The sequence below is a fragment of the Herpailurus yagouaroundi genome, unplaced genomic scaffold (genome assembly GCF_014898765.1).
Source record: "Herpailurus yagouaroundi ecotype Mexico unplaced genomic scaffold, PumYag 182, whole genome shotgun sequence".
Classification (NCBI taxonomy): Eukaryota; Metazoa; Chordata; class Mammalia; order Carnivora; family Felidae; genus Herpailurus; species Herpailurus yagouaroundi.
Window position 1 is genome coordinate 52,416,143 of NW_024412413.1, and position 27,466 is coordinate 52,443,608.

General features: G+C 41.2%; 1 protein-coding gene across 2 annotated transcripts in view; it reads right to left on the reverse strand.

The window, feature by feature from the left end:
- The window catches only part of TBC1D30 (TBC1 domain family member 30), an 84,900-nt gene extending 58,899 nt beyond the window's left edge, over positions 1-26,001 (reverse strand). The window contains exons 1-2 of one of the 2 annotated variants that reach the window (XM_040491501.1): positions 25,463-25,933; positions 20,441-20,605 (exon numbers count right to left, since the gene is read on the reverse strand). In XM_040491501.1, the coding sequence (XP_040347435.1) occupies positions 20,441-20,605; positions 25,463-25,916 (619 nt within the window). In that variant the 5' untranslated portion in view covers positions 25,917-25,933. Of the gene's footprint in view, positions 1-20,440; positions 20,606-25,462 lie in introns of both variants that reach the window. The other variant, XM_040491502.1, reaches the window with a different exon arrangement.
- Between the last annotated feature and the right edge of the window lie 1,465 nt (positions 26,002-27,466).

A 27,466-nucleotide genomic window follows, 5' to 3' on the forward strand; every position in this document is an offset into this window, starting at 1 on the left:
CAGAGAGAGAGAGAGGCAGATACAGAATCGGAAGCAGGCTCCAGGCTCCAAGCTGTCAGCACAGAGCCCGACATGGGGCTCAAACCCACAAACTGTGAGATCATCACCTGAGCTGACGTCAGACACCTAACTGAGCCTCCCCATCACCCTGAGAATGTGGTGAGTTTTAAGCACCTCATGTAACTCCTCCTGCTTGGAGCACAGAATGGGAAGTGATTTGAAGGAGAGGAAGGTAGAGAGTCAAACAGCATCCACACATTAACAATGAAAATGATTTTTCTGGACAGCGATAAACCAGTTGATGGAAGGATGCTTTAGCTTTTGATCCACGAGTAATTTTGTGGGGGGGGGAAATGCCATGGATGGCATATTAGGACAAAAACAGAATAGGAGTTGAGAGGAAACGCAGCACCAATTACCCATGTGGCCATAAGCATCTGTGTCTGTCTCTGTGTGTGTGTGCATGCACGCACGTGCATTAAAATACACCTAAATTTACCGTGTTAACCATTCTCAGTCTACAGTTCTGTAGCGTTAAGTGCATTCACACTGTTGTACGACCATCTCCAGAACTCTTTTTCCCAAACTAAAACTCTATACCCATTAAACAATAACTCCCTCTTCCTCCCTCTCCCCAGGCCCTGGCAATCACCATTCTACTTTATACCTCTACAATTCTGGCTACTCTGGTGCCTCATGTAAGTGGAATCATATAGCATTTGCCTTTTTGTGATAGCGTTATTTCATTTAGCATAATGTCCTCAAGGTTCGTCCATGTTGTGGCATGTGTCAGAATTTCCTTCCTTTTGGGGCACCTGGGTGGCTCAGTTGGTTGAGTGTCCGACTTCGGCTCGGGTCATGCTCTCACAGTTCGTGGGTTCAAGCCCTGCGTTGGGCTCTGTGCTGACAGCTCAGAGTCTGGAGCCTGCTTTGGATTCTGTGTCTCCCTCTCTCTCTGCCACTTCCCAGCTTGTGTTCCGTCTCTCCCTCTCAAAAATAAATACACATTAAAAAAAAAAAAAGAATTCCCTTCCTTTTTAAGACTGAGCTATGTTTTACTGTATATATATACCACATTTTTGTTTATCTGTTCTTCCACTGATGAACACTCAAGTTGCTCCCACCTTTTGGCTATGGTAAATAACGTTGCAATGAACATGGGTATACAAATATGTCTTCCAGACCCTACTTACAATTCTTTTGGGCATATACCCAGAAGTAGAATTGCTGGATCATATGATAGTTCTATTTTTAATATTTTAAGGAACCATCATACTGTTTTCCATAGCAGCAACACCCTTTAACTTCCCACTAACAACGTACAAGGGCTTCAATGTTTTCCACATTCTTGTGAACACTCGTTATTTTCCAGATTTTTCTTTTTTGATAGAAGCCTTCGTAATAGGTGTAAGGTGGTTATAAACATCTTGTTTGAGCATTCAATTTCATCGTCTGTAAAATGAGCACATTGGATTAAATGATCCTGAAGGTTCTGAAATTTCATTCTATGAATTCAGGGGAGAATTCGGTTGATTTCCTGGGAAAACTCAGCAAGGTCATTTAATCACTCTGAGACTCACATTCCCTAACTATATTCACAGCACTGACACACACTCTGGATGTGGTTTCAAGTTAAACACAGACTGAAATTCAAGTGCAAGGAGTATTAACTTAATGGGACAATTTAAGAGAGCCTGGTCCCAGCCATCCATGGGGAGGGCACTGGATACTGAAGTTGATTGGTCCACGTATTCACACTGTTGTACAACCATCTCCAGAACTTCTTTTCCCAAACGAAAACTCTATACCCACTAAACAATAACCCCCCCTTCCTCCCTCTCCCCTGGAGCACGCTTCACTGTTCACCCCACACGCAGGTGGGGGCGGGGGGATTATTCACAGTGACTATAATAGAGACACCTTCTAACTCATTGCTCAACATTCACTTATATAAAGGGATAGAACTGCAACTCAATTAAAAAATGACCAGGCTAGGATGGCAGACAGAAGAGGTCATTACCTCCAAGAAATCTGTTATGTTTTTTGGTGTGGAGTGAGTCCTTCCCAAATACAGCAAATAAAACTCTGAACGGGGAAACATATTTTCTCAATGGGACACTTCGAAGAGTCACCAGTTAGTCCCTGGGGAAGAATACTGTGCTTACAAACAGGTAAACAAAGACAAGAAGGACGATCTGTAGAAAAAAACAGTAATATCACAAACAAAACCCAGGACTCCTGAACTCACAGCCCAATAGGCTTCACAAATTTAGCTCCTCCTCTAAAAGGAGGATTATTATTATCATTACATCTTTCCAAGAACAACAAAAATCAAAAATCCATCAATATGGCTGTGTATATATTGTTTAGCTCCACCAACGTTCAGGTCTTTTTGTAGGAGTACTGGCACATTGAGAAACTGGTGTGGGAACCAAACATGAGAAGCCTCCTTAATGTTCTATCAAGACTCATCACCCAACACCTGAAAACCACAAGGGTTAAAGGTGGAGTATCTCATAATTTCTGTGGCTGATCTTGGGACAATTAGGGCAGAAAAAGCTCAGAGAAGGCCACCAACAAGGGCTGAAAGAGGTTTGTCCCAAAAGAGTCACAATGTATGGAGAAAACAAGGAAATGACTTTTGTGCCTTCTTTTCCATTCGTTTTTAATTATATCACATACTGATTCTGGAAACTGTGTGATCTGACAAAGCAGAAAACTGCTGGATATGAGAAAGACTGAGCAGGAAGGAGGGGGTCCAAGCCCCGGATCAGGAAAAGGAGCAAGCCTGCCCTCTGGTGGACATCCTGAGTAGTGGCAGCAAGACCTGAAAATGAGACTTTTTTTTCTTTTTTTTTTTTTTAAAGCAGGTTTCAAGGGGGTAGGGGGCAGGGCTTGAATTCACAACCCTAAGACCAAGACCTGAGCCAAGAACAAGAGTCCAATGCACTTACCGGACTGAGCCACCCTGGCGCCCCAAGAATGAGACCCTTTCTGTCTGCACCTTTAGCTGGAGGATTGAGACACACAAAAAGCCAAGGCACCTATCTACAAGTTTCGTGCATATCAGAAACTTTATGGGAGAGATCACAGGCCAAATGGCAAACTCTGATGTTGCCTTAGTGGAACTGTGTTGAGAAGGAAATGCTGAATGAGACCAAAAAAGAGCACTGTCTACAAGGCTAGGCATGGGCTGTGTGCATTAATTAGAAGCTATTCTTTCCCAACAGACAGACAAAGAGATAGATGGACAACTTTTTAAGAGAGAGAGAGAGAGAGAGAGAGAGAGACCACGTGCCCGCACAAGCAGGGAGGGGTAGAGAGAGAGCAAGAGAATCTTAAGCAGGCTCCACCCCCCCAGCTTGGTGCCTGACATGGGGCTCAGTCTGAGGGCCGTGAGATCATGACCTGAGCTTATATCAAGAGCTGGTCACTTCACTGACTGAGCCACCTGGTGCCCCTCAAAACATTACTTCTACAGAGTCCATTACTAACACCTACCTGTTCATGCCCTTACCAGAAAAAAAAAAAATGATGTTACATTACTATTCAATGATATATAATCCATTGAAAGTAAAAATCAGGACAAAAACCCCAAGCAGCAGGTAGGAAAAGACTTCTGACATCCTGAGGAGGGAGATAGGGTCAGATACATATTTAGAATTGGGTAAGTAAACTTTTACAATGCTGTTGAGGAAATAAAGACAATACAGCTGAATTATCTGTATTTGCTATTGTTCTGTGGCCCGATACATAAATTTTCAAACAGTTTTTTGGACTTTCTAACTAGAATGATAGAACCTAATTTTTCCCTACTCACTCCATCCTCGCATAGAAATAAGACTGTATTAACATTATCAATTGATAAGTACGTCCTGGCCAAACAGCCAAACTCTCAAATAAGCTTTCAATCTAGCTAGGAAGGCAGTTCATATAAACTAGTGCCCTGTGTTCTGTTAACAGTTACACTAGATTAATTATGAGGTCCCCTCTAGCTCCAAAATTCTAAGATGTTATAATTACACAAAATTCCTGCACATTTACTAATGACAAAGTTCCAATCTCAACCATCCCAATACTGCTCCTTCCTGATCAGTCCCTTTCCCATATGTCAGAGTGATGAATCCAAATCTGCACTGCTGTTCACAAGCTCCGCGCCTACTCTGCCTGTCCCCGTCACTTCCATCATCAAGTCACCTGCCTCACACATGCACACAAAAACAGACTTTGACTGAACCTCTTAATTTATCCCACCAACACACCCACCCAGCTATCCATCCAACAGACCTTCTATGAGCTCGTTGCAATGCCAAGCATTGTAACAGATGCTGAGGACAAAAAGGTGAATGATATAGCCTCTCCCTCAGGAGATCTATATCAAATGGCCAGGGGAAGGAAATAAATAGATGTATAAAGAAACAAATTACCACTATATATATGTATATACATACATGTGTGTGTGTGTATATATATACACATATATATACATATATACACACATATATATACATGTATACATACATATATATACATATATATACATATATACATACATATACATATATACATATATACATACATATACATATATATACATATATACATACACATATATACACATATATGTATATATGTGTATATATATGTATGTATATATGTATATATGTGTATGTATATGTATATGTATATATGTATATATACATATATATACATATATACATATACATGTATATATACGTATATATATACATATATATATGTATATATATACGGTAAAATGTTATTGGTGCTATAATAGAACTAAGGATAAGGAATGATGGAATTAAGAGGAGGAAAAAGTTAATCAATAATAACCAATGGGGACACAGAAAAGGCTCCATGCAAGGAAGTCGGGCCAAGCCTAGTTCTCAATCCATCTCACCGCATCACCAAAAGAGTTTGGAAAGACTATAACACCCTTGCCTTTTAAATCAATGGGGCTTCTGTCTCCAGCATTCTACTGAAACAGAAACTCCTCTCCATCACTTTTTTTTTTTTTTTTTTATTTGAGAGAGAGAGGGAGAACACGAGTGAGGGAAGAGAAGAGAAAGAGGAAGAGAGAGAATCCCTGTGGGGAATAAGCTTAGGAATTGCCTGAGCTTGCACCCATGGGTTAACAAGGCATATAGGAGGAGTGCCTGGGTGGCTCAGTTGGTTAAACGTCCGACTTCAGCTCAGGTCACGAGTTTGAGCCCCACCGTCAGGCTCTGTGCTGACAGCTTGGAGCCTGGAGCCTGCTTCGGATTCTGTGTCTTCCTCTCTCTGCCCCTCCCCCACTCACATTCTGTCTCTCTCTCCCAAAAAATAAATAATAAAAGAAAAAAAAAGGCATATAGGAATGAAGGCATATAGGAAGCCTCAGGATGAAAGCATCCAAGATTAGGTATTCAGGGTGGAAGCACCCCCCACTTTAGTATAATAACAGAAAGCTGCTTTCACAGGAGGGAAGGACCAGTATCGGGGTAAACAGGGCTATCGACCACAGTAAGGCAAAGTTGCCCAGAGCAGAGCTTATTAGCGAAAGAAAGGTGCCTCGCTGACCCTGAGGTAGCATGCTCAGTCTGTCTTATCCCCTAGGCTAGCTAAAGATAGACAAGGCACCTCATGCCTGCTGTAAACAACCATCTGCTCGGTGCCAGGAATTTGTTTTGTATTGACCCAAATTCCTAACACCACATGTCTTCAAAACCCTCTTTTCCTCACACCCATGAGTTAATGTTCACAGTTTCATGGTCTCTTTGTGCACTCCATCATGCTTGTAAGCCTTCTGATCCTAACAAAAACAGAGCAAGGACCCTTACTCGGGGCTCTTGTCTCCTCCCGGACATTAGCCTCTCTCACATTTTAATCCTGTGTCTGCTCTCTTGCTGGACAAGAGAACTCCAGACCCAGAGTCTACACAAATCCCAAGCAGGCTCCAAGCTCAGCACGGAGCCCAACATGGGGCTCAATCTCATGAACCATGATATGATGACCTGAGCCAAAATCAAGAGTAGGACGCTCAGCTGATTGAGCCACCCAGGCACTCCCATCATTTTAAAAAGGCAGAAATCCCAGGACACCTCGGTGGCTCAGTCGGTTAAGTGTCTGACTTTGGCTCAGGTCATGATCTCAGGGTTCATGAGCTCGAGCCCCGCATCAGGCTCTATGCTGACAGTGCAAAGCCTGCCTGGGATTCTCTCTCTCTCCCTCTGTCTGTGCCCCTCTCCCACTCCCCACCTCTCTCAAAATAAATGAATAAACTTTAAACAAAAAGGCAAAAATCCGATGTGTTTTTCATTTTCCTATTTGACTCCTCTATAGTAATTTTATGCACAGTCATGTGTACTTTACAAAAGTTCTTGAGAACTGTTCTATAGAAGCTAAAACTGCACCTCCTTGAAACAGTCTCTGTCCTCCAACTGCTTCTTCTGCACAGCTCTCCTTTGAGGACTCCGTTTCTGGCTATTCCACACACTCCTCCCCAACAGCTCCAAGAGGTGCCCCTAAGGGATCTCAGCTGCAAGCACTTATTAATGCTTCCCAAACCTTACCCAAACCCCCAAGCCCCCAGATTCCTCCTCTTCCCACACCAGCCTCCTGGTCCTACCCAATCTCCTTCCTAAATGTCTCACTGCCTTTCCTCCATTCCCACGGCTCCTTCTCCCAGAGCCCATCAATTCAATTCATTTATTGCATCAGCCTCCTCCTGATACTCCTCATGTACACTCTCCCTCTGCAGCCTGTCCTCCTCACTGGTGCCAAAATGACCCTTGAAACACAAAACTCCAATCACATCACTCTAGTGCTCAGCAGTGATGCTATAGGACACAATGTAAACTCCCGCCTCAAGCTCTGCCCCTTCCCTCCAGCCTCCAATTTTATATAATTTGTAACACTAGATTACTGAAAGTATCACGAATATCTGATGCTCTCACAACCTCTGCACCATTGTCTCTGCCTGAAATGTCTCCCAACGCCTCCCACCTTCACCCACATGACATGTGTCTATCATTCCTCTATCCCGGTTCTTTGAGATGTCTCAAGGAGGATGTGGGGGACTCTCATCTTTGCTCCTATCTCCCTTTGAGCAGACAGGCAGGTGCCTACTTTCAGATATAATGTGTGTCCCCACAATATGTATACATATCCTCTTCCCAACTGTGACACATGAGAGACGAGCCATCTCCTTGCATGCTACTGGAGAAGAGTAAGCTATGCTTTCCCAAAAAGCTAAAAATGTAAAAACACCTAATCATGATTATTCAGTATCTCCTCCTCCAATAACGCCACCCCATCAATTTTTTTTAAATGTGAGGAGCCTCAGCAACCTTCACAGTTGCCTTAAAAAGGCACGTATCCAAATGCTGATGGAAAAGGCAGCCTCCAACCCTTCCTACTGCAGGAATAAAGGCAATAAGAGTAAATGATGCAGGCAACACTATTCTAACCACGTCACATACTTTAACTCCCATAATTCTCATAATGAGAAGTAGGTATTATCATCATCCTCTGTTTACTGATGAGAAAACTGAAGCACGGGGGTGTTAATTAACTTGCATGAGATTGCACATCCAGGGAGTGGCAGAACTGGGATTCAAGTTCAGACAACACAGAAGTCCTCCCGCCCTGGGTCTGTGGTTTCACTTTCCGCGGTTTCGCTCACCCACAGCCAACCACAGTTCAGAAGCAAATGATGCCCCTGATGTATCATATCCTGACCTCATCTCATCATGTAGGCATTGTATCATCTCACATTATCACAAGAAGGGTGAGTACAGTACAGTGAGATAATTTGAAAGAGAGAAAGAGAGAGACCACATTCACACAACCTTCATTAGAGTATATGGTTATAATTGTTCTATTTTGTTATGTTAATCTCTCACTGTGCCTAATTTATAAATTAAACTTCATCATAGTTGTGTGTATGCATAGGAAAAAACATAGTATATACAGGATTCGGTACTATTCACGGTTGTAGGCATCCACTGGGGGTCTTGGAACCTACCCCTCGTAGATAAGGGAGGACTACTGTACAGAGAACATAAATTTAATACTGGTTTTAAGAAAGCTTAAGAGAGAATGAGAACTCCCCCTGCTGGCTGTATATTTTTCTCTTGTCATAACTGATAGCAAGGACACCAACCAGGAAGTCCTCAGTCACCAACCAGCTGAGTGAGTATTAGCAAAGCTCTCAATTCCTCTACCCTTCACTTTGCTCAACCATTAGGTTGGGAGTAAGTAGAAATCAGATTTAAGTTCTCTCCTGGTTCTAAATTATGATGACTTTGAGATTCAGATTTTTCTTTTTAATTTTTTTAATGTTTATTTATTCTTGACAGAGAGACAGAGAGAGACAGAGCATGAGTGGGAGAGGGCAGAGAGAGAGGCAGACACAAAAACCAAAGCAGGCTCCAGGCTCCGAGCTGTCAGCACAGAGCCCGACGCGGGGCTCAAACTCATGAACTGCAAGATCATGACCTGAGCTGAACTCGGCACTTAACCGACTGAGCCACCCAGGCGCCTCCAGGTTTTTTTTTTTTTTTTCTAAAAGCTACAACAAACATCTTCTGCTTTTTTCAAAGCCCCAACAATCTCTAGGAAGTCGGAGGTTCAAAAGCTGTTACTGTTTCAAATATTCTACAAACTTGCAGTATGCGTAGGAATGAGCAAATTAGGACAAAACAGAAAAAATAACCCTAAGCTGAAAAACTAAAAAGATTTTTTTTTTTTTTTAATGAGAGGAAACTATGGCTAAAAATACTGTAAGCAATTACAATCCTGTTGCTTTCATCTAGTCATATTCTCACTAAGTTACTTCAGGGCAGATCAAACTGCTAATTATATATCAAAATATGCCTAAATCTGTTATCCGTATTAACAAAATTGTGCCAAAACTCACGGTTCTGCCACCAAGTTCCAAATTTAAGGCAAATCTACCTTAAGATTTTTTTAAAGAGTTTATTTTTAAGTAATCTCTATGACAATCTGGGGCTTGAATTTACAACCCTGAGATCGAGAGTTCTACACTCTGCCATCTGAGCCAGCCAGGAGCTCCCAAATCTACCTTAATTTAAATGCTAACTTCCTTATATGTCAAATATATCTCAGTAAAACCTGAAAAAAAAAATGCTAATTTCTTTTTACCTTCTGAACTTATGAAAAAGGAATATGCACATCTGAGTGAAGAAGACAGACAGAAAAAAATTGCATGTAAATCTGGTCCCCACCAAAACCACACTAAAATTACAGTACAGGGATCTTTATCGTAACCCTATAAGGACCAGGAAACAAAGCAGCAGAGACAACAACAAAATGTTGAAGCTCAAAAAGCATATGGACAAGTAGAAACTGACTTAGAGCCTACAAAGCCAGATCTCAGATTGACAAGGCAAAGCTTCATTACATCACATATTCCACAAAACTCAGAGATGGACAGCCAGCTCTTGAGGAGGCTTACTAAGGAGAACCTGGAGGAAGCTGTTGAGAAATGGCTGCATCCCTACATCCTCCCCTCTACTTCATGAGGTTGGGCAATTACTCCTCTGTCATCCTTCCAAACGTTTGAAGGTTTCCTTTCTGAAAAGGGTTAAAACAAAGAGTTGCTGGACAGCCAGCTGACGGTGAGTACCTGACCTAACACAAAGGGACTCAGCGACCACCTGCATGCTGACTGCTGAAGGCAGAGATCCCAGCGCTTACGCCCACAGACCTTCACGATCCAAGCAGGAGGTCAGCAAGCTCTTCCCTGAGGAAGCTGAGCAGCCCCAAAGGAAAGACCTGAAGGTACTTACCTGGGGACCCATCCAGGTGACTCTTGAGCAAAGCTCAAAATCAAGAAGCCTTACTGGACAGTTCAGAGTTCAAGTCACTATTTTAGACCCCCACACTTAATTACAAGCAGACAGCCAAGGACTACTAGATATCTGAGAAAAGACTCTAAATATAATAAGTTTTGAAAGTTTCTTTCCTCCTTGTATAATCTCTTTCCTCCAAATTGTTTTCTGTTTGTCCATTTTAGTCTCTATCATTAATATCCTTGAAGCAATAAGAAAATATATAAATCTATAAAACAAGAGTAGGATACTATATATAAAACAAACAATCAAATAACAATCCCCCTAAAAGGAGGTCTCAATAGCAGGATGGGAAAATAAAGTTGAGATAGTCTGCAAGAAAGTAAAACAAAAAACAAAAGGACACCAAAAAAAGAGAGATGGAAAATAAGAAAACAAAGAATATTCAAGAACTAATCCAGAAGTTCCAACAGCCAAAAAATAGAATTCCAGAAAGAAGAAAAAGAAAAGGAGGAAGGAAAAGCATCAAAGGAATAATTTACATAAATTTTCCAGAACTGAAGGATGTAAGCTGCGTGACTCAGAGTCTATCAAGGCCAGGCACAATGGGTGAAAACAGACCCACACCAAGCAAAATAAGAAAGAATGTGATCATTTCAGAACACCAAGAACAAAGAGAAGATTCCACAAGCTTTCGGGGGGGGGGGCCCGCGTAGAGTCCAGTACAAAGGATAAGGAATCAGAAAGGCTCCAGACTTCTGAAGAATGGGAGAAGTCAACAGAGGAAGTATGAAATTGTCAAAGGAAGGGTCTAAAAAAGACATCTTCATTCCTGCACAATTTCCAAACTTCTACCTCACAGGCACCCTTGCTCGAGGGGATACAGGCAATGATATAAAAAGAATAATCAGGAAAGAAGAAAACGTGGGATATGGGAAACAAAAGATCCAACACAGGAGAGAGGCATAGAGAGGGAAGGGAAACCCCAAGGTAACAGCTCTGCACCAGACTGAGCACAATCAGTCCAGATTGTAGCAGTGTGGCTCAAGTGACAGTTGTATTGATGACAGTCAATGCAAGATGCTTCCTGCTACTGGACCATCTTTCTAACTCAAGGACAGAATGCCTGGGAGAGCAGGTCCACATTTTCATCTGGACTTGTTTATCTCACAATGTGCTGAGGAAGTGGTCACCCTCTCCTCCCCTCCATGCCCACAAAAGTGTTGTGTTTTGACCTACTTCTGGAAGCAAGAGCAAGTCATGGAAAGCTTTGAATCAAAAATAAAAAGCAGGCCATTCCCCCAACTTAGCTGATCACGCAGCAAATAGCCTAAACCTCAGCTCTGACAGATGCCACAAGCCTCATTTATCACCTTGCTCCCTGACTCCCCCAGAAGGGGGTCCTGTGCATTCTCAGGGGTACCCAACACCAGACTATGACCCAGAGCCTGGTTTATCTCTTGGGAGCCTTTATCTAACAGAGGCAAACATTAACTACCCTTTCTGTGTACAACTAGGCTTGGGCTTGCTACTCAGTTTCTCAAAACTATACATTATTTAGGAATTTACATAGCATTTTCTTACTACAAAGAAAAGTAAGAGAATGTGAGGAAGAGAGGAAATTTCAATCAGGGAAGAGCACTCAGGGTTTTCTAATGTTCTAGTAACTGTTACTCAATTCTGGTAAGTAGATATCCACATACATAGAACTTTATTTTTTTTAATATATTTCTAATATACATATTTGTTAAAATACTGTTCTTTATGATGATACATTCTATAATAAAACATATTTTAAGCGGGAAGTGAATTCCTCTTTAAATCAGTAGAACTGGGGCGCCTGGGTGGCGCAGTCGGTTAAGCGTCCGACTTCAGCCAGGTCACCATCTCGCGGTCCGTGAGTTCGAGCCCCGCGTCAGGCTCTGGGCTGATGGCTCAGAGCCTGGAGCCTGTTTCCGATTCTGTGTCTCCCTCTCTCTCTCTGCCCCTCCCCCATTCATGCTCTGTCTCTCTCAGTCCCAAAAATAAAGAAACGTTGAAAAAAAAAATTAAAAAAAAAAATAAATCAGTAGAACTGTTTTACTATCTTGAAACACCAAAGGAACACAAAAAATAGTCTTTAAAATTTTGTGTCCATAAATGTGACAAGGTATGGGAAATGGGCAAATCCTATAAATTTACCAAAGCTGATACAAGAAGAAATAGAAAATATAAATAATCCTATAATTATTTTTTAAGTTGAATACATAATTTAAAACCTTCCTACAAAGAAAGCTTCAGGCCCAAATATTTTACCAGTGAATTCTATCAAAAATGAAAGAAATAATTCCAGTCCTACACAATTTCTTCCAAATAATGGAAAAAGTGAGCACACTCTATAGCTTCTTTTAGGAGTCTCCCAAAACCTGACAAGAGCATTATAAGGAAAATCATAAGCTTGTCACTCATGAACATAGCCATAAAAATCATCAATAAAATATTATGAAAAACAAAGCCAGAAATATATGTATATACAAATACATACATCTTGTGACCTAATTAGGATACTTCCAGGAATGCAAAGTTGTTTTAACTTTCAACATATTATCTCAATACAGCAATAAAGTCGTATGATAAAGTTCAACATCTTAGCAAATTAGATAAGAGAATTTCCTTAATTTGATAAAGGACTTCTATAGAAAACATTCAGCAAGCATTGTACTTAATGGGGAAATGATGGGGGGAAAAGACTTTCCCTCTGAGATTGCATCTGAAAAAAATTTCACCCCATTATCACTACTTCTATTCAATATTATCACGGAGGTCTTAACCAGTGCACAAGAACAAGAAATGAAAGAATGGTAAAGAAAATTGACATAAAACTGACCGTAATCACAGATAATAAAGATTATGTTCATTAAAAAAATACAAAATGGGGTACCTGGGTGGCTCATTCGGTTAAGCATCCGACTTTGGCTCAGGTCATGATCTCAAGGTTCGTGGGTTCAAGCTCCATGTCAGGCTCTGTGCTGACAGCTCAGAGCCTGAAGCCTGCTTCAGATTCTGTATCTCCCTCTCTCTCTGCCTCTCCTCCACTCACACTCTACCTATCGCTCTCAAAAATAAACATTAAGAAAATTTTTTAACACAAAATAATTTATCAGAATGCCTTGTTGGCTCAGTCAGTGGAGCTTGCAACACTTTATCTTGGGGTTATAAGTTCAAGCCCCACACTGGGTGTAGAGATTACTTAAAAAAAATAAAATCTTAAAAAAATTAAAATAAATAAAAATTAAAAAGAACGTACAGATAATTAGAATAAACAAAAAAAGTAAGATTGCTAGATATAAGGTCAATATGCAGAAAACAACCATATTTCTATGTACTAGAAACAAACAGAAAATGAATTTTCTAAAAGATACCAATTTAAAATAGCATCAAGAAACCTTAATTACCTATGAATAAATCTAATAAAAGACTGGTAACACCAGGACCAATTGTTGGCTACTCCAAATCTGCCCTAACCTGTTTTTTTATTTCCCATAGTACTTATCACTTTATCACCTTCTTACATACATAAATATTTATTGATTCTTAGTGAGCAGGTGACCCAGCTAGGTCAAGGAAAATGAATTATGGAACTTTCTGGAACTGTGGAAAGAACTTTGTGCTTTCAGGTAAGGTTGATTAATTGGAGCTGCCATAGTGGCCCTTTTGGTGTTATTTGGTGCAGAGGAAAGCACTGCTAAGGGATGAAATCATATTCTTAATATGATTTCATACTCTTAATATTGGGGGGGGTGCGGGTTTTTTTTGTTGATGGTTTGTTGTTTTTTTGTTTTTTTTTTTTTTTTTTGAGAGAAAGAGAGAAAGAGACAGAGTGTGAGCTGGGAAGGGCAGAGAGAGAAGGAGACACAGAATCTGAAGTAGGCTTCAGGCTCTGAGCTGTCTGAACTGTGAGATCGTGACCTGAGCCGAAGTTGGACACTTAACCAACTGAGCCAACCAGGTGCCCCTTAAAGATACTATATATAGGCAGCTGTATCTGATTTAGTTACATCTGAAGCCACATCCTTGGAATTTTAATTATGTGAGCCAATCAATTTCCCTTTTCACTTGAATCAGCTTGTGTTTCTGTACTTATGACTGAAAGGTTTTTCACTATTACAATGTTGTAACAAAACAAAATGATGGACTGAAAAACAGTGCATTAATCGTTCAAAATTATATTTATGGATAATTTATGCCAGCTTATGATGTTACACAAAAAAGGTAAATCCATAATAATGGAAAGTTTGACAATTTTGGATACAAAAATGTTATGTTGTACGCTGACTTTGGAAAAACTTTGCATAAAAAAACACATGAATAAATATTGAAAACTATGAAAAAATGTCTTTCGAAAGCGATTTTTCCTCTTTTCATACTTTTGTATTTTCCAAAGTTTCCATGAGGAGTGGGTTATATTTTTAATACATATTTATTTTATTACATTTATTACTTTTATTGTACCAATAACACATTCTACAGTAAAACCTTGGATTGCGAGTAACTTGTTCTGCAAGTGTTCTGCAAGACAAGCAAACATTTCTAATTTTTACTTGATAAATGTGCCATGTCTTGCATTACGAGTAGTACATGGCACCTAATGTCACATGATCACAGCCGAGCCAATGGTTCTCCCTTTCTTTCTCTCTCTCTCTTTCTGTCTCTGCAGGATTGTGGGTGATTGTCAATGCAACAGCACGTTTCCACAAAAACCTCAAAAGGGGGCAAAAGCAAGTGTCATTGGATAGGTTGCTTGTTAAAGTTGCACAAAAAGAAAAAGATTCTATTGAGCCAATAGACAGCAGTGATTCCATTAGTGATAGTGAAAGTCGTCCTGCAGAATAACCCTCCTCTCTCATCTCCCTCACATCAGCCACAAAGGTTTTCAAAGGTCAGTGCAGGTTAATTTATTTTTCTTTGTATTTTATTCATTGTTTTGTATTATATTACAGTATTGTAATCATTTTTATATGAATATTTTTGGGTTCTAGAATGAATCATCTGAGTTTCCCTTATTTCTTATGGGGAAATTCACTTTGATATACAAGTGCTTTGGATTACAAGCATGTTTACAGAATGAATTATGCTCACAAACCAAGGTTTGACTGTATTTATTTTACTGAGATATAATCCACACACCATAAAATTCACCCTTTTAAGCTCTACAATTTAGTGATGCTTAGTATATTCACAAAATTGTGTAACCATCACCACCATCTAATTGCAGAACATTTTTGTCACCCTAATAAGAAACGTATACCATGAACAGTCATTCTTCATTCGCCCTACCCTAGCCTCTGGCAACCACGAATTGACTTTCCATTATTATGGATTTACCTCTTCCTGACATTTCAAATAGAAGCATACAATATGTGGACTTTTGTGTCTTGCTTCTTTCTCTTAGCGTAACGTTTTCAAGGGTCGTCCATGTGTAACATGAATCAGTGCTTCATTCCTGTTTATGGCTGAATACTATTCCATCGTATGGATATACCACTTTTGTTAATCCATTCACCCACTGATAGACATTTGAGTGGTTTCCACTTTTGGGCTATTATGAATAGTGCTTCTACCAACATGAACGTCCTCATTTTTGTGGGGACATACGTCTTCAATTCTCTTGGGTAAATACCTAGGAGGGGAATGGCGGGTCGAGTGCATTTACTTTTATAATCTGTTCTAAAAACACAGAGAATTGTTTCTTAGCAGAAAATGTTGAATGTCGGTGCCACCAACCTGAAGCCACACAAATTCCTCCTCCTGCCACAGAGAAGGCTACTTTAGAGAAGATAACCATAGAAAAAAAAAGAATAAGGACCACTACCATTCACTATTTGGCAAGTGTGTCTGCCAGGTATTTATGATAGACAGCAAGATTTAGTCACAGTATTAAAGATGCCAGACACATTGATCAAATGAGGCAGTAAGCTGTTTAAAATTCCTGTACTTATTGACAAGGCTAAAATAAAGACAATACTTTCATGAATGTTCACATTTTTTCCACCTTCTCTCTTACCACAGTTTTCCAATGACAGATTTTATTACTTGCTTATACTACCATTTCACAAACTCAGCCAGCATAACTTAAAAATTTACTACACCGATGCAGAAAATTATAAAATTAGGAAATGCTGATAGTTAAGATAGCCTCCTTTCTGCCTTCAGGAAAAATAATCAAGTCACATAATAAGCAAACCACTTAACTTTAACATCAGAACAACAACAACAACAACAACAACAAAAAGACAACAGATGAACTCGTGGCCAAATATTCATCTAATTATCCCATTGTCTTAAAGCCTTGAGGGTGATTTTCCTGCACGCCTGCATGCACGTAATGAATAGTGACACCACTACCATTCTTATTATTAATTTTACTATTAATATTAAATTGGTTACACCAAGGGTGCCTGGGTGGCTCAGTCGATTAAGCGTCAGACTTCAGTTCAGGTCATTATCTCACAGCTCATAAATTCATCTGACTCTGTGATGACAGTTCAGAGCCTGGAACCTACTTCGGATTCTGTGTCTCCCTCTGTCTCTGTCCCTTATCTGCTTATGCTCTGTCTCTCAAAAATAAATAGACATTAAAAAAAATTTTAATAAAATAAAAAAAATAAATTGGCTATACCATGGTTATCTTTAACAAATGGTTATACGGGGGAACATATGCTCTTCTACAAGGCAAATATTGATTCTGCTTTTAATCCCATCCTGTTTGAAATTAAAGCAACCTCAGTCACCTGGGTGACTCAGCCAGTTAAGCATCCAACTTTGGCTCAGGTCATGATCTCATGGCTCATGGGTTGGAACCCCATGTTGGGCTCTGTCCTGACAGCTCGGAGCCTGGAGCCTGCTTTGGATTCTGTGTCTCCCTCTCTCTCTCTGCCCATCCCCCACTCGCACTCTGCCTCTCTCCCTCTCTCTCTCTTTCTCATCACTCGTGAGTTCGAGCCCCGCTTCGGGCTCTGTGCTGACAGCTCAGAGCCTGGAGCCTGCTTCCATTCTGTGCCTCTTGTCTCTCTCTGTCCCTCTCCTGCTCACACTGTCTCTTTCTCTCAAAAATAAACGTTAAAAAATTTTTTAATAAAAAATAAAAAGTGAAATAAAATAAAGCAACCTCTTTGACATCGGCCATAGTCACCTCTCACTAAATATGTCTCCAGAGGCAAGGGAAACAAAAGCAAAAAATGAATTATGGGACTTCATCAAGATAAAAAGCTTCTGTACAGCAAGAAACAATCAACAAAACTAAAAGGCAACCTTCAAAATGGGAGAAGATATTTGCAAATGACATATCAGATAAAGGGCTAGTATCCAAAATCTACAAAGGACTTATGAAACTCAACACCCAAATAACAAACAATCTGGTTAAGAAATGGGTAGAACACATGAATAGACGCTTCTCCAAAGACGACATCCAGATGGCTAACAGACACATGAAAAGATGCTCAACATCACTCATCCTCAGAGAAATACAAATCAAAACCACAATGAGATAGCACCTCATACCTGTCTGAATGGCTAAAATGAACAATGCAGGAAACAACAGAAGTCGGCAAGGATGTGGAGAAAGAGGAACCCTCTTACACTGCTCATGGGAATGCAGACTCGTGCACTCTGTAAAACAGTATGGAAGTTCCTCAAAAGGTTAAAAATAGAGCTACCCTATGATCTGGCATTTACATTACTAGATGTTTCCCCAAAGAATATAAAAATACTGATTTGAAGGGACACACAGTCCCTGATATTTATAGTAATATTATCAACAATAGCCTAACTATGAAAAGAGCCCAAATATCCATCAACTGATAAATAAAGAAGATATGGTATATACATATATATATGTGTGTATATATACATATACACACATATATATATACATATATATATATACATACATATATATATGTGATAGAATATTATTCAGCCATCAAAAAGAATGAAATCTTGCCATTTGCAATGATGTGGATGTAATTAGAGTCTATTACGCTAAGCAAAATAAATCAGTCAGAGAAAGACAAATACCATATAATTTCACTCATATGTGGAATTTAAGAAGCAAAACATAGAGGGGAAAAAAAAGAGAAAGGCAAGCCATAACACAGACTCTTAACTATAGAGAACAAACTGAGGGCTGCTGAAAGGGAGGTGGGCAGGGGGATGGGCTAACTGGGTGATAGGTCCTAAAGTGGGTACGTGTTACGATGAGTACTGGATGTTATATGTAAGTGATGAATTGCTAAATTCTATTCTTGAAACTAATATCACACTATATGTTAACTAACTGGAATTTAAATAAAAACTTGAAACAAACAAACTAAATAAATAAGTAATAAAGGGATTCTACTGTAAGGCTTGGTGTAAGAAACCATAAAATCCAAGCAGTTACAGCATATGTGTTTGAAATAAACACAACCTAGTCATTTTGGTTCATAATCCATACTTACTTATAAAATCATATCCTCTTTGGCATATCAATAGGAAATGACCCATTTTAAAAAAAGGTTAAAAAGTTTTATATTATATTATAACATGTTATGAAAGGGAGAACATCACTTATGGAAAGAATTATAAGGACTGAATCCATATATAGTACGGAAAATGAGGGTTATCTGGACTTCTGTACATTAAATACAAAAAAGTCAACATACATGTTGTATTTGAATGCATCACTGCCAATCACTGCTAACATGAAAGCTCAGTTATTCATTACAAAACAGTGAGATCTAAATTCTTTAGAACTCTTAAGCATCTGGGTGGCTCAGTCGGCACCCCTGATCCACTGTCATTTCTTAATTCAACAAAAAACATTGTCCCATTTAGTAGAGTCTTATTACCAAGGTGATAATGTAACTCCCAAGGTTAAGAGGCATTAATCCCATACTCTATGAAATACGAAACAGTGGCTGGATTTAAAGAGACAAACTCAAAAATACATAGGAAGGCTGCATTCAAATTCACAATTGAATTAGGTTCTCGTGAACACGTTTTTCTAAAAAGACACAAATGCCTGTCCCTTTATCAGTCAAGTAAATTCAAACTCTAAATGATTATCAGTCCCTGGTAATTATCAACCCGTGATCCTATGCCAGCCAGACATTCCCCTCTGTCTCCCAACACTGGTTCCATCCCCCCCTTATACTTTTTCCCACATCCAAACCCCATGCATTTACCACTTCGTGCTTTTAATGCCTGGTACAACAGTAATAATGGTAGACGAAAACACAGTTGAAAAGAGAAAAATCAAGGTATTTCAAAATAAAGGGAAAATAACAGAATTTCTACTAGACACTTGTGAATCAATCAGAATCCATGGAAAAATATCAAATACTTATAACACAGGCCAACTTTTTGTAGATAGATACACATATAAAATATACACACATGTGTATGTATATCTATATCCATATCGTCCTTCTCTAGCTGTTTCAGACAAGTGCCTAGCTCTGGAGAAAACCCTATTCAAAATCAGTCAATTCAATTACTTCCTGCTCCTTGTATGGACCATTATATCATTATGATAATTACGTAACATTCTGTTCAATTTACATTAGGTTGAAACCTTCTTTAGTAGACAGCAAGAATAACAACTTGGGGATAACAAACAGTGACATAATAAAACAGGAGGAGGAAAACATGGTATTTACTTTTTATAATAAACATAAGAATGAAGTTTAAGCCATTAATTTTATTATCTGAAATTAGTCAAACCCTGAAAATTGTCTTATGAAAACAAACACATCTTAATTTGGAATTAAAAAAAAAAAAACTCTAAAAGGTATCACTTCATATATAAAATGTGGTGGGACAAAGAAACAAAATAAAGCAACTTTCACATGCACCCAAAAACCTGTCACAGGCATTTGATCAAAACATCACTGGTGCCTAAATTTGCCATACCTGAACATACTGTTCTGCCGTGCTGCATGTTAATAAAGAATACAAAACAAAAATAGGGAAATGTTAGCAGAATAAAACATAAAACTATTGCATGGAGAATTAAAAGATTAATTCACAAGGTTTTACATCCCATAGCTAACAAGGATCAATGATTTAACATGTTTAACTCAGTTAACAAACCACACAGCTCTTAGCTGTGAATGGATGACCTATGAGACAGATTTAACTTATTAAAATATTTCATCTTTTTTAAATTTCAAAGCAAGTGTAAGTTCCTGTTATAAAAGGGTCCTTTTTTAAAGCCAATGTTTGATTCACTTATAAGAGTGACACAGAGAAGAAGAGAACAAAGGCCTTTTAGGCTGTGTCTATTTGATGCAGTTCTAAAAATATTTTAGTCATTATTTAGCATCAGGTAAAAATAACCATTGTCAAAATGAAGTACGACTTCAAATCTAGAATAATAAAATGAAGTTTGTAACATCAGACACGTACTATATATTTTTACAAAACAAAAAACAAAAACAAAACAAAAAATCCCAGGAAACTGAGTTGCTCATAGCTCTCAGTTTCGATGATAGAAGCTTCCATTTAAAACTGTGCCATATATTCAAAAACACAACGACTATTGGCTCAGCTCCACTAAGATTCCAGACGCATGTGGCCAAAGGGATAACCCCCACTCCAGCACTTACTCCGCTTCTGGGACACAGCCTGCAGGCATGCAGTCACGATATCGCAGTTTCTCTGTACTTTATGCAGAAGCCTATCTTTTCGCTTCAGCTGCCGAAGTAGCTTTGCAGATTGTACGCCAATTCTATACTTTAGCTCTTGAAGGATTGTCTTCAGTTCATTAGTGTCTATCAAAGAAAAAGAAAAATAAGAAAATAAATACCCTGAGAAGAATACAAATTCCCATGTAACACTTACCAATCATAGGACGAATATCTAGAACATTCATTTAAACCAAGTAAATTCTGGCTTCTCACCCAGGATTACATGCACGTGTTCAGCTGAGATATTCTGATCAAATAAATCACTCAAACATTTCCTGCCCTGGCCGTGAGATAATTACTGTAAGATAAGTTTTATCTTTGAGGCTACTTGCAACATGTAAGCAAAGACTCTTGTCACATTTAGCTCAGGTTGCAGATTTACCTTTCATTGCCTGAAAATTGGCATGTATATTTTGTATCGTTAAAGTGCTCAGACGGTAAGCTTACAAGAAAAGAATCCTTTTGAATCTGTTACATCAATGGTAAATCTAACAGCTGATAACACTTTTTTTTAAATAAATGTTTATTCATTTTTGAGAGAGAATGTGTGAGTGGGGGCAGGGGAGGGACAGAGAGAGAAGGGGACAGAGGATCTGAAGTGGGCTCCAAGCCGACAGCAGCAACAGTTCGAGTTTCAAACTCACGAACCTTGAGATCATGACCTGAGCTGAAGCTGGACACTCAACCAACTGAGTCACCCAGGCACCCTTGATAACAAATATTTTCGTTTGGTTTTGTTTTAAAGTTTATTCCTTTGTTTTGGGCGAGAGAGAGACAGCATGAGCTGGGGAAGGGCAGAGAGAGGGAGGGAGACAGAGAATCCCAAGCAGCTCTGCACTGCCAGCATGGAGCCTGCGGTGGGACTCAAACTCACAAAACTGAGATCACGCCTGGGGCTGAAACCAAAAGTGGGACGCTTAACCAACTGAGCCACTCAGGCGTCCCCTGATAACAAATGTTTTTAAAAGCACTCACCTTGGGGCGCCTGGGTGGCGCAGTCGGTTAAGCGTCCGACTTCAGCCAGGACACGATCTCGCGGTCCGTGAGTTCGAGCCCCGCGACGGGCTCTGGGCTGATGGCTCAGAGCCTGGAGCCTGTTTCCAATTCTGTGTCTCCCTCTCTCTGCCCCTCCCCCGTTCATGCTCTGTCTCTCTCTGTCCCAAAAAATAAATAAATGTTGAAAACAAATTAAAAAAAAAAAGCACTCACCTTTGTAACTGATCCGTTAAAAGTAAATAATATAACCACATTTTCTTTTACTTTTTTTTTTCAACGTTTATTTATTTTTGGGACAGAGAGAGACAGAGCATGAACGGGGGAGGAGCAGAGAGAGAGGGAGACACAGAATCGGAAACAGGCTCCAGGCTCTGAGCCATCAGCCCAGAGCCTGATGCGGGGCTCGAACTCACGGACCGCGAGATCGTGACCTGGCTGAAGTCGGATGCTTAACCGACTGCGCCACCCAGGCGCCCCTATAACCACATTTTCTAATGTAGATGAATATAGCAATATTCGTTTGGTTTTAAATATATAGTCTTCCAATAGCTTGATTGTTAGGTACAATATTTCACTTTAGAAACTCAGTTTTTCAAATATGATAGAAGATACATTTCCTTTACACAGATCAATTAAGGATAATTCTACATTCATAAAATTAATATTCCCAACAGCTGTTTTTCCACAAACGAAAAAAGACTTGGGAATCGGAACTATCAGCAATCTTTATATGAATAATCATTACAATTTGGGGGTTTCGTTTGTCACACTTGGTATTATCATTAGTCACTGGAGTGTGATCTGCCAGTCAGGCAAGAAGCTTCCATGCAACTCGGAATTGGCTAGGCCCTCATTAGAGATCCTGTGTGGGATTTGGGTCTATTCGTTTTTAAAGGGACTTTGAGAAACTAGAGAGGATCAAAAGAGAACAAAAGAAGTATTCAAAAGCTAAAAAAAAAAAAAAAAAAATCCAGAGGTCAAAGAAAAAGAACTTCGGGGGTCTGTATAACAGCAGTACAAGGTGGACCTTTAACAGCAATCATGTTTAGCCACATCCTGGAAAATGTATTAGACCATAAAAAGAACTCCCTTTGGACCAACCAACCATCTTTGTGATCTTAGGCAAGGTAGTACTCCCAGGCTCAAATTATGTTTAGCATACAAGACTATTTTGAGAAAGAAATGTGAACAGTCTTTATAAACATCAATATAAATAGCACTAAAATAAGAATAAGGGGTTACTCCGAAGAAGAGAACAAAGGCCATTTCTCTTACCCTGAGTTCAAACTTGGTGGCACATACGGAAAAGTAAGAACACATTTAGGTTAAATGATAACAGTCGTGTTCTAAGGAAAATTAAATATGGAAACAAGCTAAAAGAGGAGACCAGGGGGCTCTTCGTCCCTAGATCCCTTCCACAGAGCAAACAGCCTTTCTTTGAATGTTTAAAATTTTTCCTTCCAGAAACGGAAAGGGTAGGAATATCACTATCTTGCATTTTATAGTTGTTTTTTTTTTTTTTTTACATTATAGTTTCCTTCCAACAAAGAGTCATTTTCAGTGACTCTTAAGGTATCCACAGCTCTGTGATGCTCTGAACTAAGTGTATTATCCAACATGGGAAAAATCTTCAGAGTTTAGAAATGTCTTCTACAGCAGTATCTGCTGATAAAGCATCCTGAAGACAGGAATAATAAGGTCTCCTTTATCTTTGCATGCCCCACAGCATCAGCCACTTTTGCTGTTAAATAAATAAGTGTTAAATAAATGAGGAAAAGACCGACTGACAAGCAGCGGACAATTTCCTCTCTAAGAAATTCCAGTGTGTATGTTGATAAAAATAGTATCTAAACTTTGTTGAGCATTTTACACACATTAACTTACATAATTATCACCACAGTCCTCTCTGGGAGGTAGGTGTTATTATTATCCATATTTGTAAGTGAGGAAAATAAGACACAGAAAGGTTAAATAGCTTGCCCAAGGTCACACAGCGAGTAATGAACAGTGGCAGGATATCGATTCAAGCACTCTGACTCCAAAGTTCACCTCCTTTATGAAAATACCAAGAAGGGAGCCAAGATTTCCTGAGAAACCATTCTGATGCTTCACATAAATAAAGGACCCACACACACCAAATACCTAAATAGGTGCTACAGCAAAAATCCTAATAGAGTGAAGAGGTTATCTACAAAGCATTATGATAGGAGGGGCATTTTTTGATCCTGAAACAAAATCAAGTAATCTAATAAGCTGTAAAATTATTTATGCAGACAGCTGTTTCCACGTGCTTCCACCTGTTTATTCTTAATATTCTAATGATACTCATCAATAAAGGGGGTGTGTGTGGGTGCTATAAGATTATTATAATATGGCACTTTTGTTCATCTTAACAGAGTCGATTCAAAGGAAAGAAAAGGTTAGCAGGCAACTATGCAATAAGGCTGAGACCTGGGAAAAACAGACTCTTGGAGATCTTGTGAATTAGTAGAGTGGTCACTAGTTTGAAATCCGCAGGCAAAAGTCTTTAAACTTTAGCTTGCCAAATTTCCTCTTCCACGAGGAAATTGCCAACCCCCCAAATTTGCTCAGTAATGAAAAGTGAACGGCCTTGTAAAAGACAGAAAGGCAAATCACAATTCTTCAGAGTTGATTTTGTTGGATTCGGAAAGACCTATTGCCCCCACGGAACTCCTGGCATAAACACTCCGAGAACAGCCAAAAAACTGTGTAAAATTAAATGGCACAACTCCAGGCAAAGTCCCAGGCAGGGGGAGGAAGGCAGAAGTCATTTGTAACAATCAGCTGAGAAAAAAAAAACCTTTGCTAGGAAGCCAAAGAAGGAAGTTGAAAGCTGTTTACACGGATTCGAGAAAGCAGACAGATTTATTCCCTTTATAATTTTTTTTTTTTCGAGGCCCTCCAGCCCCCCACCCGGCACCAGCTAGACTTACAATTAGGAGACAGGAGACCATTCAATAGTATTCTCTCCTTCCTTCCTCTCCTGGTAATTTAGCACAAGGACACTAATTCAAGATATGTTATGGCGGCTTAGCATCTGTTTTCCACACCTCACTTTATTATATAAATTGAGGTCTTGATACATCTATGAAAAAGACATCTGTAATAACTGTTAGTGCCTGGAAGGCAAGCTATTATGAACAGTTAAGGTGTGGGGGGGGAACCTCAGTTAGGACGTGAGCATCAGGGTCTGATAACAAAAGAAACACCAAATTAGCCTCTCCCCCCCCCCACTCCCCAAAAGCCACGTCCATTTTCAAATCGAAGGTACCAGCAGTCAAACCCTGTGCTAAAGCCAACAGCGTAGGGCCCTCCACTAATCCGTCGCCGAGTGAGCTTCCTGAAACAAGACTGGCTGGCAGAAATGGAATTCATCCGCTCTGCTTAGAAACTGCATTATCGAATTATTCTGCCTCACTAGTTAAACACTATCCTAGTGGTGTGGCCAGGGAGGGCGGATTAGGAGAAATTAAAAAAAAAAAAAAAAAAAATCAGGCCCAGGAGTCGCCGGTCTTCTCTCGGCACCCCCTAGGCAACTTGTGCTACGCGTACCAGAAACTCCCAACAGTCGAAAGAGCTGTTCAGGTGCAATTAGAAGGTGGGCTGCCTCTCCCTTAGGGGCTCCTGCAAACACGGTGCGCTCAGAGGAGCGGAGACCCGCCCCTACCACCCCCAACAACTGAGTTTCCACTGAGCAGCTCGAGAGGGATGCGGGCGGGGGCACAATAAGAACTGAGTTTAGCCACGAACCAGTGACACCGCGGCCACTAGCCGCAGGTCAAAGGAGCCGCCCCAACAGTGATATCGGAGCGCCGCGCCGCTCAGCCAGGGGTGCCCAGGCGAGCGCGAGAGCGCCGGCGGACGCGGCGGGGTGCCCTGCGGCCCGCCCCCGAAGCCCCCGAAGCCCCCGCCCCCGGCGCTCACCTTTCTGCCGCAGGTACTGCATCTGGTGCCGCTGGCTCGGCCGCTCCTGCAGCTCCTGCAGCACCCGGGAGTCGCCGCCGCGGCCGCCCAGGAACACGTCGGAGCCGGAGGCCTCCGTGGAGCTGTCGAGGCTGTCGCGGCGCCGTGGGCGACCCCCCGGCCCCCGGCTCCCGCCCGCCGCCTCCTCCTCTTCAGTGCAGCTGTACAGCTCGGTGAGCAGGCCGCTCACCAGGGACGCCGTGCGGCTCGTCCTGCCGCCCCGCGGCTCGCCGGGCTCCGGGTCCTCCTCGGCCTCCCAGGAGTCCCGGGAGCCTCGAGACTGCTCCGCCGGGGGCGCCCCGCGCAGGCACACAGACCGGGGCGCACCGGCGACCGCTTCCTCCGCCGCGCCCTCCCGCCCTGCCTCGGGCTCCGGGCGCCCCGTCCGGCCCCCGCCCGTGGGAAGGACCTCCATGGCCCGCGGTGCGCGAAAGCCCGGCTCCCGCCTCTCCCCCCGCCCGGCCGCGCCGGCCAGTTCCGGGAGGAGGCGCGGCCTCACGGCCGCCGGGGGTGCCCTGGGCCGGGCGCCGCGCCAGCGGGCCCCAGATCCCCGAGGCGCCTGACCTCCCCTCGGCGGGCACGCGAGCCGCCGCTCCGCAGCTTGGAACCGGGAGGAGCGGGGCGGGGGGCTGGGGGGCATACGGCCACGCCTCTGAACCACCTGGGGACACCTGCAGCAGGTGAGGCCCCACTTCCCCTGGGAACGCTACCTGATCCGCGTCTAGGAGGATGTGGCCAGAACGCATCAGGATGAAGCCCTTCAGCCGGAGGGGAAAGGGCCCTCTGGCAGCCCCCACCTTTACTTTTAAGCACGTGATTTAACTCAAAAAGGGGGCAATTCTTGCCTCCTAGTCAGCCACCTGCTAGAAATCCTGCGGGGGAGAGTTCTCGACGCCAGTCAATGGGCCGAGGCCAGGAGCTCCCTTATTCGCGTACTCAAGGCACAGTGCCCAGCCCTTCCCACCGTCCCACCTGATCCGGGCGCCTTTCAAGGCGCTCTTAGTTTCTGACAATAACCTTTCTGAAGACTTGGCTTATGCTGGAGATTTAATAACGCTGGGAACTTTCATCCTTCAGTGAAAAATCAAGTGCTAGATTAAGATCAACTAATTCCCAGGCACAAAACCTAACAGAGAATGAGGGCTTTAATAAATGTCCGTGAGATGACCGCACCAATAAATCGACATGGCTGATTCTGACAGTGAAATCAAAAGCTGACGGTGATATTCTGAGAGATGTATCTTTACATTAGACCTCGGTGGAAGAACCCTGAGATGCCCCTCCACGGCATGTATTTTTGTGAATTTAGTAGTAATTCTCAACGTTTTTGACGGCTTTTTGTGTGCCAAATCCTGTTCTTAGTTCTTTGCACGAACTATCCCACTTAATTCTCACTTTAACCCTATAAAGCAGGTAAATATTGTGGGACTTTTTTTTTGAGGTATAATTGACTTAAAATTAAGTTAGTTTCAGGTGTCCAACATATGGCTTTGATATTTGAGTATATTTCAGAATGACCACAAGGATAAGTCTAATGAACTAACATCCCTCACCATACAGAGTTTAAAAGGTAAGTGCTATATATATCCTCACTTTTCAGGTGAGGAGCTGAGGCACAGAGGGACTAAATAACTGCCCATTCACAAAGAATAAAGTGAACTTCCCTTAATGCTTAAAGTGTCTGGCTTTCATTATGAATAAATACATATTCCATTATGGATTTTCATTATGGATGAACATGTATTTGTGTAAGCCCTAGCGCTATTAAATATTTGCCGTATTTCTAAAAGCAGCCACAATGCACCTAGTGAACAATGGTGGGGCTTCATGTTTGTTCAGCACACGTTTTACTTTTCATGGCACTTTCATAATAGAGTCTGACCCTACAGGTAGAAACCTGAGGCCTCTGGTCACCACCACCACCACAATGCTTGTAAACACAGAGTGAGGGCAATAGGGCCCTTT